Source organism: Anopheles arabiensis, chromosome 3, assembly GCF_016920715.1.
Source record: "Anopheles arabiensis isolate DONGOLA chromosome 3, AaraD3, whole genome shotgun sequence".
Classification (NCBI taxonomy): domain Eukaryota; kingdom Metazoa; phylum Arthropoda; class Insecta; order Diptera; family Culicidae; genus Anopheles; species Anopheles arabiensis.
Genome location: NC_053518.1, coordinates 87,395,030 through 87,411,085, shown reverse-complemented (window position 1 = coordinate 87,411,085; position 16,056 = coordinate 87,395,030). Strand labels below are relative to the sequence as shown.

General features: G+C 39.6%; 1 protein-coding gene across 3 annotated transcripts in view; it reads right to left on the bottom strand.

Annotated features, from left to right (window-relative positions):
- The window catches only part of LOC120903257, a 45,070-nt gene that overhangs the window by 19,269 nt on the left and 9,745 nt on the right, over positions 1-16,056 (bottom strand). For all 3 annotated transcript variants that reach the window (XM_040312558.1, XM_040312559.1, XM_040312556.1), the window contains exon 2: positions 6,116-7,328. In XM_040312558.1, coding sequence (XP_040168492.1) covers positions 6,116-6,206 — 91 coding nt within the window. In that variant the 5' untranslated portion in view covers positions 6,207-7,328. The remainder of the gene's footprint in view (positions 1-6,115; positions 7,329-16,056) is intronic.

Genomic DNA, 16,056 nt, shown 5'->3' with positions numbered 1-16,056 from the left:
GTAGAATCTTACATGTGGCATTAAGCCTTTGGAATCCATGTTTCATATATTTATATTTTGTATAAAAATATAAAAAATACTAAACTGCATCCAAATGAAAACAATTTGCAAACTACCAGTTTGTTCTGTAGCGAAAAACGATTCTCCAATACTAAAGCAAAACCACCACATGTGTTTGGCAACATTGCCGAAGCAAAAAGTAAAGCCAAACCCCAAATCCGTAAGCATTGATATGAATAAATTTGGGGAGGCAAACTTTTTTTCACGTTCGCAAAGTTGCAGCTCAGATTGCTCAGAAACGAAGCTACACAGACACACAGCCACACAAAAACTCCCAAAATTTGTTATTCGGCTGTCTTCCATTTGGTGCGCAAAGCATTCCCTTTTTTTGCAGTTCTCTCCTTTTCTTTTCAACATTTTCAACGGAGAGTCTGGTGCATGGGGAGCAGTTTTTTCTCTTACCCTTTTCTGCACCGAAACCAGCGTGAGCAGCGGTACGGTTCGGCCACGACATCTGGTATGACGACAACAATCTTGATCAAGATTTCCGCGGCGACGATACCTTCGTTCTACCGGTACATGAGATGGGTGAAGAAGGGTAGGGTCGGGCCGGGTAAGGGCACATGAAACTTTCATAGATATTTAAGTTTTGATAAATAAAATTTTCCTTTTCCAGTCGACGTGTTTCCGCGTTGCAAAAATTTGTTGGAGGGAGCTTAAAAAAAATACAAACCTACAACAGTAACTATCCGGTTAAAAGTTGTAAGGTAAAAAAGGACGCCAGGAGGAGAAACGAGGCTTCGTCTCTGTCAGCAGCTCCAACCATATTGCCGACTGCTTTCGTTATTGGTTTGGCACCGGCAAAACTTCGTTTTTCAATAGAGGAAAACCCAATAATGTTGCATTTAACTTTTAACCGAGCCAAAAGCAGCACAAACATTATCAAAGAAGCGTAAAGCTAACAATTTGCCCCTGCAACGTGAATGTAAACAGTTTTGATTCCAGCATAGTTTTGAAAAGCGCACATTTGGGAAACATCCAGCCAGCAATACTTTGCATGAATCATTATGGACGCATTGCACATATGAGCTTCACCAGCACGCCAAACTGTCTGACGCTGTCGAGAGCGGTTCCAAAACGCCGCGAGATGTTAGCCAACGTTTCAGCCAGACCCATTCGAAAAAAAAGCCCATTGTCCTACAAATACACCCAATTGGAAGCTGTGAAACTGTGTTGGACAGAATCCAGGTCACTATGGCAGCAGCATAACTCAGCATAATTTCCTCATTCCAATTGGATCCACAGTGCGTGAGAGCAGTAGAGCAGCCTACTGTGGGGTGATTAAATGTATCATTGTACTAAGAAAAAGGAAGCTCCAAACAAACACACACACACACAAGTTTAACTGGCTTTCTTATTGTCTGGCTCCGCAGGCCACAGATACAATGCCGCGGCATCAATAAACATTCCCGGCGCCAGGATGGCACCGACCGGGCGGTACTGTCATGCCGTCATGCGTCTAGAAATGTGGTGTGCATGATTCGCTGTGCCATGTGCCGGTTGGGAAGAGATTTCTTGAGCTTTTTCGCATGCCCTTGCCTCCCCCTCCTCTCATCCTTTATTGCGCCCAAAGCGAAATTATGGCAAAACCCAGAACCAGACAGTCAGCATGGCGCCGTCGCGCGCTGACAGTGGCGAAGGCCTCGTAAAAGCATCAGCACGAGACAACTATCGTCGTTTTGCTGACAATTTGCGAATGAGATGGCATAAATTAGGATTTGCTCTCCGGGCGAGCGGTTTAGTTCGGTTTTGGCGACGCGCTAGATTAGCTTATGCATTCGCCCTAAAGCACATTATCCAATCTCGGGGCGTCGTTTTTTTCTTCATTTCTCTCCAAAACCATTTCATAATCTGAGCTCATTTGTCTGCTTTTTCTGGGGTTGAAGATTGACAGCATGGTGGGAGTGGGAGAAGGTGGGGAAACGGATGAACTTGGAAATCCATTTGCTGGCGCCAAATGGGAAGATGAATGATGCGGTATGTATTGTTTAATGCTTGCATGGTTGATTGGCCCGGGAAACAATCGGGCTAAATACTGGACTTACGTGGTTTTTCAGGGGTTCTCATGCTTGCGAGATACATTCATGACTCTTACTAACACAAAATGAACTTTTACGAGAAAGTAATTGGACTCTATAGTACCCTTTTCGGACAAATCTAATAGGAATTTCCAATGAATCTATCCAAAAAGGATGCCATAGAGGATCCATTTCCCATAAGTTAAGAAAGAATCAAGAAAGTATCCCACAGCTCAAGAGAGCCCATGAAATGTAGTTTTCCAAGACATCAATTTTTGACATAGTGCATCAAGTTTTGTCATTAAGACATTAGTTTTTGAATGTAAGTTAATTGTTTTGTTTATAAAGTTTGAATGATTTAATTTAACTGATAGAAATTTTAATATAACAACTATTATGACAATTTTAGATTTTAATGGAATAAAAAAAACATTTCTTTCCAGGGAAAACAATCTGTTTAAAATTTTTTTACAATTTAATTAGATTTTTCACTTAACAAAACCAAATTACTTGCTTTTTGTAGTGTTTTTGTACTGGAACATTATAGTTATTATAAATTTGCTCAACAAATTTGTACATTAATCATGATTCTTGCAAGAACAAAATGAAAACTTTGACAATATCTCGAGAGTTTGATTCAAAATGGTATGCTTCAGAGGAAAATATTGATGGACACTGTCGAAAATGGATTCTTTAGAGTCACAATGTAGCGGCAACGAATGTAATGTTTCATCTAAATTAATTAATGTTTATTACAACTTTACATTCTGGAATTTTACTGTAATTATGCAATGTTGTACAGTTCTTGAAATTAACTCTAACAAAAGACCAGCTTCGCCATGTACATATAGGTGCGGAAATCATTTTAAAAAGAGCCTAATATTTCTATTTTTAAGATTCAAAACCACCAAAAAAGCTATTTAAACCACAACCGAGCAGTTTCCGAGAGCTCATACAAATGCCCTCCATTCCGAAACGTTAAAATTTACAAAACCCATTGAACGGATAACATCTTACCCGATACCAAACGCTACAGTGCAACCTGATAGCCTAAGAAACCCCGCAGGATAAGCGTTAAAAGAGGAATCAATTTCAAAATGAAACGACCAAAACCAAAGCCAAAACAAAGCCACCGCCGGTGGGAAGCAAGGTACACAAGCGAAACGAACAATTTATTTCCTATATCGTGCGTGTGTGTGTGTGTACCATCGTGCAGTAGACAGTTTCTCATACGGGAAAATGATTCACTGTCTGGTGAACCGGAAACACGCTCCCCTTTCCCTTTCATCTAGTCAAAACCCAGATTTCCCACCGGAGCTTACCGTACAGCGGGAAGGAGGGCTGAACCTGCTCTGAACCCCTGCTTCCCCTTCAACAATCCTAACACCTGCGACAAACAACACACGGCCGGGCGGGGAAACCGAGAAAAGGAAAATGCTGTTTTCAAATAACATGTCCTATTGAAGTAATCCCGCGGGGATATGTGTGTGTGTGTGTGTGTGTGTGTGTGTGTGTGTGTGTGTGTGTGTGTGTGTGTGTGTGTGTGTGTGTGTGCGTGTGTGTGTGTGTGTGTGATTGTGTGTATTCGCTATTGTTTTGCGTTACCTGCACGTGAAAAAACCGAAAGCAGATCTATCTTTTGATGATATATCTGATCTGTTTTTTTTTTTTGTTGTTGCTCTTCTTGTTCCGCCGCTCTATTTTCTGCAGTCCTTGTCCTCCGTAACTCCGCTGGGAAGCAGAACAAACAGACGACAACAATGGCCCGGGTAAGCGAATGAGGTCATGCAGAAAACAACAACCGGCAGCAGGGAATGTTTAATAACTACAGCCACATGTGTGTGCAGGGTTTTGTTGTCGGTTAGGAATGTGTTGTCGTTTGTTCGTATTCCACTGCTAAAAAGAGGAATGGTACTTTCACGGCACGCCACGGTGCGATGGAATTCATTGATTACAATTGAGATTTAACTTTGATTCGTTTTTTTTTTGTGTGCCTTTTGTATGGGGATTATGTAAATGTTTTTCACGTGTTAATGATTTCATTTGTTTGCACGTGTTTGTTGCTGTGCCTAACTTCAAGTGATTATTAGTACAGTGACTCACAGCAGTACAGTAAATTTATAGCAAAACGATCCGTTTGAAATTTGCACCCATGACAGCCATTGACAAAAATATTACAACGGTAATCAACGATTAATTCAATTCGACTGATCACGATGCCATAGTCACACTGTACATCTTAGAAGGTTTAAATTGGATTATGAAATTCTGTAAATTTCCCCATAGCACCACAATTTGACAACAACCGCGTGGCGATAGGCGGTTATCCACTTTCACAAATTGAAGGCAAAATCAAATTATATTCTTATTAAGTACATTGCTTTGATTTTTTCAGCGGCTTTCTTATTGGGTCGTGTGGTTGGGTGTATCTTTTTAAGCAATAAACGTATTTTTCCTCGAATTTACTCAATGGCTGAAAATTATTTAAAATTATTTAACTTTAATTTTCAATTGTTGATTAAAAAAAAACAAAAAAGCGTATAATTTATCTCAAATGTCAATATACTCTCTACCATGCCCTTATTACAACGCCTTCCCCTCCTCTCCTAACCCAACTCTCTAAACAGCGAACAAAGATTGATTGTCATAAATGGCATAAAATTGACTTTTAGTGTAATTTAACCCAGACCTAACTCTGCCTCTGCCCATTGCATCACCCACCACCATCGCTCACAAAGTTTTAAAATTTAATTTATCTCCCCGCTGCAAGCTGCTAACGAATTCCGCTTGTCAACCCGCCTTTGGATGAAATTAATTTCGGCAAACGAGTAACAAATGAGCTATCAATCGATGCCTACGCTACCAAAAATCGAATCACCCGACCATGCCCTACATCCCACTGTGCCGTTCATGTGCCGTTGCGTGTAAAACAACCGAACGCAAGCGAGCGCCAGCGAAAATAGCTTCCCCCCGTGTGTGATAAGATCAACCTCCCAAACCTGTGGGGGGGGGAGTGGAGAACGCCGCCCGAAAACGTGCAAAGAATATATCGTGCGCCACCTCCCCAAGCACACGCGTCTTTTAAAATCGATCCATCACCCCAACCTTTACACCCCGTTACACACCGGTTATCGAGCGCGGTTTTCTTTACCATTCCAGAACCATTTCATCCCTGCTCGCCGGTGTAGGCTGATACTGTGCGATGATACCACCTCGAAGATGAAGGGGCTTCGGAGCGAAAGTTTGCAAAAGTTAAATTATTTTGCAATTCTAATTTCCGTGCTATGGAGAAGGAAAAATGAGAATGAGCTTTATCTCTTTGATGAGGGGGGTTAACGGAGGGGGGTAAGGCTTTCTGCCGCAAGGAAAATTGGAAGGAAAAATATTAATCAATGCACGGTTATTGAAAGTTAAGATCGATTGTTCGATTAATGTTATCAGATCGACGTTTTATACATTGTATCAAACGATTTTTAGGCAAAGCGTTTGTGCTATTTAAGCGTTGAAATCATTTCTACCGAAAAAAATCTGAAAAAGAATATGTTTTCCAAACCCAAAAAAAAACATAATCTTCCAGCAAACGACAAATCAGACATACTGTCAATAAATAGGAGCACGTTTGCCAGCTGCGCTCGAAACGGTACTCTCGGTATTTTTATGTTCACACTTTAAATCCAGATTGATGGGTGCCGCGCTGATTCCGTTGAGCCTCCCGGTACAATATATCACGATTAATTGGTTCTCGCAATCTGTCGGTGTGTCTGTGTCACACCAATCGTTCGCTTTTCAATTTCAAACCGACAGACGAATGAAGAAGCGCAACAAAAAAGACGCGAAGCATTAAAACCTGATTTGTATTGATTGAGGTATTTGGTACAAGTCGATTGCGATTTATAAAATAATATTAATTAAAATTCATAAAAAGTAAAAGTAAGTAATTACTCTGAAACTCAAAGAAGCCTGTATCATTTATACACTTAAAGTATTGATGATCATTAACCCCTTAAAAACTGTTTCTGGAACCTCCAGCTACAAACCTTTGACTATCAGCATTACGAGTATCACGGTAATCGCAGCTCCTCTCATGCTTCGCCTCGCGTACATTGTAGCAGCTTGCCGTATCTCCATCGAGAATGTTTTGCTCTTTTGCTTTGCTTCACTCCAAACCAAACGATCACACTTTTCTAAATCACTCTCTTACACACCTCATTTACACACACGTACCACGGTAGAAGCCCTCTCCCCAGCACCGACCAGAGCTGCCGGCGGTATGATCTCGTTCTGGGCAAAGCATTCCCCATCCACAAATACACTCACACATAAACACACACATATACACTACCACTCTGCTTAGTGATTAACCTGTTTTCATCCATCCATCCATCCAGCCGGTGGCACTTTCCATTCGAACAACGGTTTGGCCTTTTGTCGCGTAAAATATTTAAACGCACTTTGCCCGAATCTTTCCGTAATCTATTTTTCACACATTATTCTCATCAGCACCATCATCACCGGGGACCTGTGTTAGCAACGGCACATTTAGAAGCATGCGGCGAGGTTAAGCTAATGGAGACGAGCAAATGCTGGGTTTAAGTTTACTCATCCTCCTTACTCGAACACTGGCGCTTATTTGGCACAATAATTATTTGATTTCAATGTGGTTGTTTTTTCTCAGGGTTTTAAATGCTTGTTTTCATCACTTCACGACGATTTGCTTCACATATTTATGTCACAGGCAACCGTAAGCACGTTTCAATACGAACACCACCATCCGTTCGGGATGAGCTCCTGACTAGAACTGGCTGTGGACGCGTTCACACTCTTTCCAGCAACACTCGCGCTCGACACTAATCAGCTGTTCGTGTCGCCGAACGCCCGAACGCCGACCGAGCTTGCCCGAGCAGTCCGTGTGCTACACCAGACCGATGTGGTTCGGGAAATTCGTGGCGCGTTTTTGGGAATGTCCCATCATGAATGAATGTCCTTAACCTATTTGTTTGTAACACACACAAAAAAACAACAGTCCTTCGAGGTGTGCGCACACCGAGTGTGGGGGTTCACGAGGTTGGCACGACGTTTATGTTACGCCATTATCTATGTTACTCGCATGCTATGCATTTCCGGAATGATTCTGCATCCGTTTTTCGTCGAGCAAAAACTGGTGCAAAACGTAAGCGAGAAATGTAATCTGAAATGTGTAGTTTTATCAACAGTTTGCTTCCAGGGATAGCATGCATTTGGTGTACCGATCTGGAATGGGAAAAATGGCAAAAATGTAATTAGAAACCGTGTGCTTGAGCGGGTTTTAAATAGCAAATAGTCGCAACTTCTGACTGTTAAAAGAAGCAACAGTTTTTTGAACGGAAAAACTGTGTTGAAGTTTTAGAAAGAATTTCAAATATTGAAAGCTAATTTAACGAAGTTAGAAAAGTTATTCATTTCATTTTAATTTTTTTATTGTACTTATGACAGCATTTTTGCACTTTTTTTTAATGAAATTATCTCAAGTAACGTGTCAAACCCAAACATTTTTTTGTTGATACAGGCTATTCCCGACGTTGAATGCATTTGTTCGAGAAGTACCAGGCGTCTCCATCAGTATTTGTTCATTTTACTCCTTGGTCGAATATAATCTGGCTGAAGGCAGAGCTTTATGTAATCAAAAACTGGTAGTAAAAGTATATCCAACTTTAATGTAAATAAAAGTAAAAATTATTCGTAATCAATAGGTACAGGAATTCTTGTAAATATTTTCAATCTGAAGATAGATATCGGCTCGCTTTATAGGAAATGAAGAGCAGAATGCACTGCACCGACAACAGTACAATGCTACAGCAATGCATCTCTCTATGCAACAAAATAGTAAACTTAACAGTAGGATGTTTCATAGTTTTTTTTTTTCAGAGCCTTTGATCACCGGTCAAAGTGCATCAACAGATTGAACCCTGACTGTAATAAATTAAGCGTAACAATTTAATACGAATCAGCACAACCAACCTGATTCTCACATTTTCCGAACCTTCACACTCGTTAATTATGCTGTGACTAATGAAGTTTGTTTTCCGTGCCTACCATTTACGGTGGTGTTTGGCAAATACAAACCCAATACCAAACATTTGCCTATTAATTATGAAAATCAAAGACTAACTTACGCAACAAAAAATCAAACGATAAATCCCAGCTCAGATACAGGCAACTCATCAAATGTCAAAGGGAAAACTTAGCAACTATCTAACCACCGAACCACAGTTAAACACCTCGGCTCACTCACTGACTTTTCCCAGAACTGCCGTGAGCCGGGGATGAGTGCCAGCTTACACAACGTACAAAGCGATGACAAAGTCGACTGCTTTGCGGTTTCGGAACAACAAAAAACTGTTGCTTCCATATCACATGTGCATACCTTCGGGACACCCACACACACACCCGTACAAACATATGAGAAGAGGAGTGAAAGTTTCAAGGCAACAGAAACAGGAAGAGCAGAGTGAGGGAAACTCCTCGTGACAAACCACTGCTCGACAACAGGATTGTTTTTGTTACTGGTTTCGGTCGGACGATATTTTACTAGCTTGCTTTTCTACTCAACTATTCTCTTTCTCATCTTCCTCTTCATCTTTTGTTGATTGTAATTGTAAGCATGATCCGCTGCGTTGTTTTCCGCAGTGAAGGCAAAAGTTTGGAATGACAAAACTCTGCCAGCAAAAACGAGACTGAGGCAAACGTGCAGCACCACAACACTCGGATGTTGCCGGAAATTCCACACACACACACAAACACACCGGAAGGAAATTTTACGTCACACCAGCCATGAAATGTTACAGTGTTTAACGAGTTCCTACTGGAATGTCACAGGTTGCAAGGCAAACTTTCACTAGTGAAGTTGATAAACAAAGCACGAAATTCTGAGTAAAGAGAAACAGAAAAAGCATTGCTTGCATTGTTGAAACCCTGGGTCAACCAGATAATTATTATGACAGAATGTATTATTTAAAGCTTTCATACAAGATTAATACATTGTTGTTGTTTATGTATACAATCAAGATAACTGTCTCTTATCTCACGCAGTGAGACGACCTCAATCTAATTCGAACACAATAAACCTACGAAAGCACGTTTTAAATCCCAAACCATAACGATGCTACAACAGAAAGCTTCTGAACAGGCTGAAGCCATTCCGTCAATTTCACCTTGTATTTGAAAACCCTCTACCTATCCCTTACCTGGTGTGTGATGTAGTTTTAATGAGTTTAGCTTTCAAAATGTCTTCCGGAGAGCTTGGAGAAAGACGACTTGAATTATAACACACCCGTGCCGTGGTTCCAATTTATAAACGAAACCTTTAACACACACACATACACACTCTCTCGCACACAGAAGCTAACACACTGTGGGCTGCGCCGAGCACGTGAACGGTTTTTCGTGTAGATTAAATTAAACAAATGTGAGTGTAATGTTTGTTTTTGTGCGAGTCGATGTTGGTTAGCACAACACTAAACATAAGATATCGATTAGCAATGCTTTTAAGAGAACGGCACGATCGCAAATGCATCCTCGGCTAGGCTGACCGACCTTAATCTATCCTGCCCTACATCTGGCATTGCGGGATGATGGCAATGTTCCAACAATGGCAACACGGTGCGAAGCAGATTAGAATGGATGTTGGTAAGAAAATGCAACGGCACCGACACCGGGTAAGGGTAGGGATAAGCTTCTGCTAAAGCCATCCCAGCTGAGGTCGAATAATGAATGTTGTTTTGCATATCAGGAGGCCAGAGTGGCCGGAGTTTGCAATTTTCTGCTGTTACGAAAGCCTCCACAACATTGTTTTCTGTCTTGTTGAGTGTGATATATGGAAACTAATGAATTTAGCATTGGTTTCAGTGCCAGTACGTGAAGCTGCTGTATAGTATTCTTTAAGAATTCAGGAGCATGAACTTTTTTTAAATATAATATGTTCAAGTCATCAATAATATTGATAAACATAAAAAAATCAATTTTAATTTGTATGATTCTCGATGTCAAAAAGGAACTAATATTCAATTTGATTTGTCTAATACTGGTGGCAATTCAAATAAAAAAGTATAATTTCTTCAAAAGCTGGTGGGATTGCCAATATTAATATGTTCCTTCGAGAATAAAGTCCACGGGTTGGAATAAACAAACCGTTAGTTCCTATTTCAAAAGCGACAAACTATGCGAAAGCGCCCAGACAAATTTCCCTCAACATTCCTTCTAGCACGTAGACATACCAAAGACGTGTAAAATGATGTCCTCGCGGATGTGATCTTCATAAATACAGCACGACTGCTCTTTCCACCCCGTCCAAACCTCATCAAACAAACTGGTTGCATTGCACCTAACCCTAACCGCAACCGACATCACGACGTTTATTCCGATGCCGATGGCACGTATACGAATTTATTTTCAATTGTTTTGCATTTACCGGTACAGTGCTACGGGGTGTTTTTTTTTTACACGCGACACAAAACATTTTCACTCCAGTGCACACTTACACTTACACTGCCACGCGGGAACCTATTATGTGCAAGCACTATGCCACGCTTTCCTCAGCCACGGGGCACAAATTTCCTTACGCGACCGTTAGAGACGGGGCGCGAAGTTTGTTGAAAATGAATCGATGTCATTTTTTATTCCATTCAACACTCGCCAACCCCCGGTGGAATGGTACGTGCACTGAATGCAGCTGCAGCACAATCATTAATGGCCTGTGCACCCGTGGCCCTGAAGAAAAATACGAAGCATTTCATGCTAAAGCAACAGCATACCACAATCCACTTGTGGACATAGAGCTCAGAGTGGAGTGCAGTCTTTCAACAGCTCCACGCTGACAGTGTTTTGTTGGTGACGGGTACAACAATGTGTAAGGTAAAATGTGATTTTTTAAGGAATTCATTTTGTATTTCTGGCACTAAATGATAAAAGAATAGCTATGTAGATTGTTTAAGAATGCTTTAAGATGACCGAGTTTGTAAGGAAAAATGTTTGTTTCGTGTTTTATGCAATAGCCATTTTTAATATAACTTCACATCACAACAAATTAGTACACCTGTGTTTATCGTTTCAAAGCTTTTGAAGAAACCAATTGCGTCTTTTTTATAATTTAATTAATTCACTCCTGTTGGAAGTTTTGCGCTAGCATAACACAAACACTTTTATTTCTTTTTAGAAAACATCAACCCATGTGTCCAACACATCATCGCTGATGTGAACGCTGGTAACAGCCAGCGGAATGTGTTGGTGACAGTTAGGCGACACAACATACAGCATTAGGTTGAATGTTTGCTTTTAATTAAATCGCTTGTTATTAATGAAGCAACAATGTGGCGACCATTGCCCTATTGGTGCTTGTCCAACCTCCCCACGGCTAATTAACAAATTCACTAATTAACGCTGCGCTTTTCTCGGAAACCATATTTAGCGACGTTGGGAGCGATTCATTTTGATGTGTTCTGATTTGAAGGGAGTTGTTACACTTGGTGAATAATTCAAATCTAAATTGAGATCATAATAAAACAAGGGATGTATATAATTAAAAAAAAACTTTATGAAAAGAGACTAAACAAAAAAATAATAATATATTGTGATTTCTGCCATTCCCACTCTTCCGCCTTCTCTCTGCAGAACTACACTTTTAAAACTTTAAAATCCAATTTTTTTATTTCATTTGCAGTATGACAGAATTTATGAAAAAATCATTTGCAGTGTAACTGATTTCTCATTCTCCAATAATGAAAAATTGCGCAATGCTAATGGAAAGTGGGTGTAAATCCACTTACTTCAAACAAACAATACAAGCTTTATTAACACCTTCTAATTAGGGCCAACTGTAGTTGATCGTGCAGTTAGTGTCGCACACAAACTCCAATTTGTGTGTGGGGTTTTACTGGTTTATTTATCCTTTTTTCTGCTGCTGGCCATACACTTTGTGCGGTCATAAATCACAACCTCTCCATTTGGGTGCAAAATGCCGGCACAATGGATTTAAAATGCAAAATGAATGACGCATGACAAATGCATCGCACATAAATGAAAAATGTTTTTTTGTGTTCGTTACAAACCTTCAGGCACTTTAATGTAAAAGGGAACACGGAACAAAATGGACCTGTGAAAAATGTTGCTTTACACTTCCTTGATTAAATAACTTAAAACGTAAACTAAAAGTACATGATTTGGTTTCATCTTCTACACGTTATAAACAGCAATATTGCAATTTTATTTCATTATTTGTTAAGAGTTATTCGGTTGTAAAGCGTTATGGTGTTCATCACACATTGTATTTGATGCTTTACGACAGTTCAAAGTCATTTTATGCGCGTAAATTTTTTAATAACACAGGTGACCATTTTCGCCCCACCTTACCATATTTATAGCGCGTTTCCCTGCCAGTCAGAGTGGCAAACGAGCATTAATAATTAATAGGATTGTTAATGCATTTGATAAAAAAACTAGTAGGTTTTTTATTAAATTAACAGATCTTCTGGATATATTAAAGCATTAAGAGATCATTTAGAATGTTATTAAACCTTTGACGCCCGGCGACATCACAGTACAGATTACTGCAGTGGTGTACAACGCAAGCTATCGCTTTGCTGCAATGATCACTACAGGAAAATTGTTCCACGTGCCTTTCTACCATATTTGTTTCTAGACCTAAACCGTATGCTAAAACAGTAACTACTGGCTAGGCGAGTCAAAAGAGGCGATTCGTGCGGTCAATAAATCAATATTAATGTTTCAATTAGAAAAGTTGGTAGCAGAACACTTATCCGATGAAAAAAACATCCTTCAACAATTAATATATTATCGTTTAATGACCCAAGCATTATGGTATTCAGCTAATTTGTATTTTTGTAATTAGTCTTTTTGGTACAATTTTATTCACAATAGACTCATCATGATAATTCTATCCCATTATGTATTCAAAATTCGTTCCGTGCTTTTTTTAGCACATATCTAAATTAACAGTCATTTATCGGGCCACTGGATTTACATAATTGATTACGGTATCGATTAAGGCACTGGGGGGCGACACTCCGAGCCGAGAACCACACGCAATTAGTTGGAGCAATTTTGTCACTCGTCTTTGCCGGACTCGAAACAGATTAACATGCAATCAATTTTGAACCAACGGTTTTGCATACCAATGAATGGCTTCAGTTTTCGACGTACTTTTTATTCAAAATAATGTGAAAAATACAGTTAAAACAATAAAATTGTTTATTTATCTAAATCTCAAAAGTCCCTCGGCTAAGTATTCTAGATTCTGACAGGTTTTGAGTCATACTTCATACACGTTTTTGCAGCTATTATTTCATTTATTTTAAGACAGGCCTAAACCAATTGTGAGTATTATGCCAAATTATAAAAAAAATGAAATAATAAGAACTATGTAATCACAATCTTAATTCAAACACCTACTACTAGCCTCAAATTACAACCTTCAAATGTTTCTGACTATTCAAATGTTCAGAATATCTAACGATTCACCGTAACAAACACCTTACAAAGCACTCTGTTGCTTTCAATTCAAACAGACGCATGCTGCATTGAGCAAAAACGGGTGGTACAACAAACATAATTTACAACAAACATAGTAAACAACCCACGGGCCAAGTGTATTCGTGATAGTTGTGAATGTTTACCAGCAGCGTCGTGCGAAATAATGGCAGCCTTGGGATAATGAGGGATGTAACCCAGGAGAAATGCTCACCGTTAACCAAAAGCATGCTGGTTCAAGTTAGCGCAAAACAACATCGCCCCTATAGAACGATCTGAATGAGATTTGCAAAGTTCACAAAAACGCAAAAACCTACAAAGAAGCGTAAAGACATCAAGGAAACTGCAAGAAATACTGCAATCGGTTGAAATAAACACCAGCGTTGTGGATGCAAAATTGGAAGCAGGACGTGTATTGCGTTACGAAAAATATCACCTCAAACAACGACGAAAGTCTATGAAAGTCGCACTACGAAGACGGTTTGAAAGTCTTCACTTAGGCTGGAGATATCTCATATATTTTTTTTTGTTTTGTTAACTTAACAGGAATTTTCCTTACAAAAGAGCATTGCTCATTTCTAATGCAAAAATGTATTTAAAATCACACATCATTTGGCATAATGGTATTCCGCGTAAATACAACACGGACATGGCATAAGTCAGCTGTTATCTAACGCCAGTAAATTGCAGTTGTATAAGTGCAAATTGTGAGTTTCAAAATGATAACCCTTCAAGAAACTACACCACACAATATTCATCATGTCAGCAGCACCTAACCACTACGACCGCAGCTACAACATAAAAAAATGTGCACGAACACGAATTTCATTACCCAAGTGCACTCTGCACACCCAAGCCAGGCCACCACAACCTGTTGCCATGTGGATGAGTCGGATACATCTTCATCACTGGCATCTTTTTTTATCTCTCACCTCACCTCATTTTCATCACCATCGGTGTTGCCCAGCATCGATCGGCCATGTTCTCTCCTGGGCCATTTTCCCACCTGGTGGTTGGTCGTTGCGAATAGTTGCGTCATCAAACGTTCAAAGCTATTTTTCATCCAGGTGGCTTACACGTACTTTTTTTTACTTCGTCCATATTCATGCCTTTGTCGTGTGGAAGGAATATCAGTACACTTTTCATGACTATCAATATTTAAGTAATACAGATATGGATAGCACGAAATTCCCATTCAGACGGGTTTTAATTGCCAATAATCCATGCAACTCTTATCGAAAAGAGATTTTTTTTAATTTGCGTTTCAAAGCTTCCTTCATCGGTCCTTTTTGAACCCAAAAGAAACCAACTAAAATAAAATAACAAGAGGATATTGATGCCGTAAACTTCCAGTAGAAACATGAAAGCAAAAGGTACAGAGTGATTCTGAGCTCATGGCTATTTCCAAGTACTCTTCTCAAACGTTCATTTTATGATTTCTTTTTCGTCACATTTCGCTTAGCTGGATCGATCCCTGATCTAGCCAATCAATTCATGAAGTGGCAGTTGACCATGACCTTGTTAGAAGGATGACTGCTAGGAATTGTTTGAAACCCGTCGTGATGGAAGCAACATGTAGATAATTATTTATATTTAACATAATACTCTCCATGATAGTATACGTACAAAATCTTCTTGAAACTCCCATAAACTTGATGTCTATTGATTCTGTTTACTCTACTACGTTACAGCGAAAGCTGGTTTAAACTTGCAAAACAAAAGCTTTAATGCTTTTGATTCAGAAAGATCTAGCTAATTTAATTTTCCTTCGTACGCTTTACTCCATTCATCCTGCTTACTAACTCTCAAGATTCGTTATAATTTTGCCTGCTCAAAGCGTCCATAGCACGAATCACCGCCTCCAACCGTCCTTAGCAGACTATCGCCTACCTCAAAAGACTATCGATGCTACTAGCAGCTAGCAACGGGCCAAAACATCCCCAGCAACTTATCTCATTTCGTGGGCAACAGTTTGACAGCTTGGTAAAATTAATTAGTTCCTACTGAAAGTACTACAGCATCCGGTTGAGCACAGCGGCAGGCAAAAGTGTAAGTCATTTGCAAACTACACAAAAAGCTCACCGCAACGACCGGCGGCGTGTAGCGCGGGAAATGAATATGCTCACCTTTTCGGCTTGAGAGAGCGTGTTGAGACCGTGGGGTGGCGTGTAGTCAAGCCAAATATAGTAGCATAGCACTGCAGGGAGAGGCTCAGCAAGGCTCGAAAGTAAATAAATTGGTAAGCAAAATTACTTTCACTTCGTTCGTCTGTATTTTTTTTTTTTTGGTTTTCTTTTTTAAGGTTGAAGAATTTCAGATACTATCTTTGCTCATTTGTTGAAATTTAAAGGAAGGGTAATACTATTGAATTGTTTTGTCCTAATAGAGAAGATTTTCATATTTGGGATTTTTTATATTATTATGGAAGACAATTAATGTAGTTATTAAAACTTTAAGC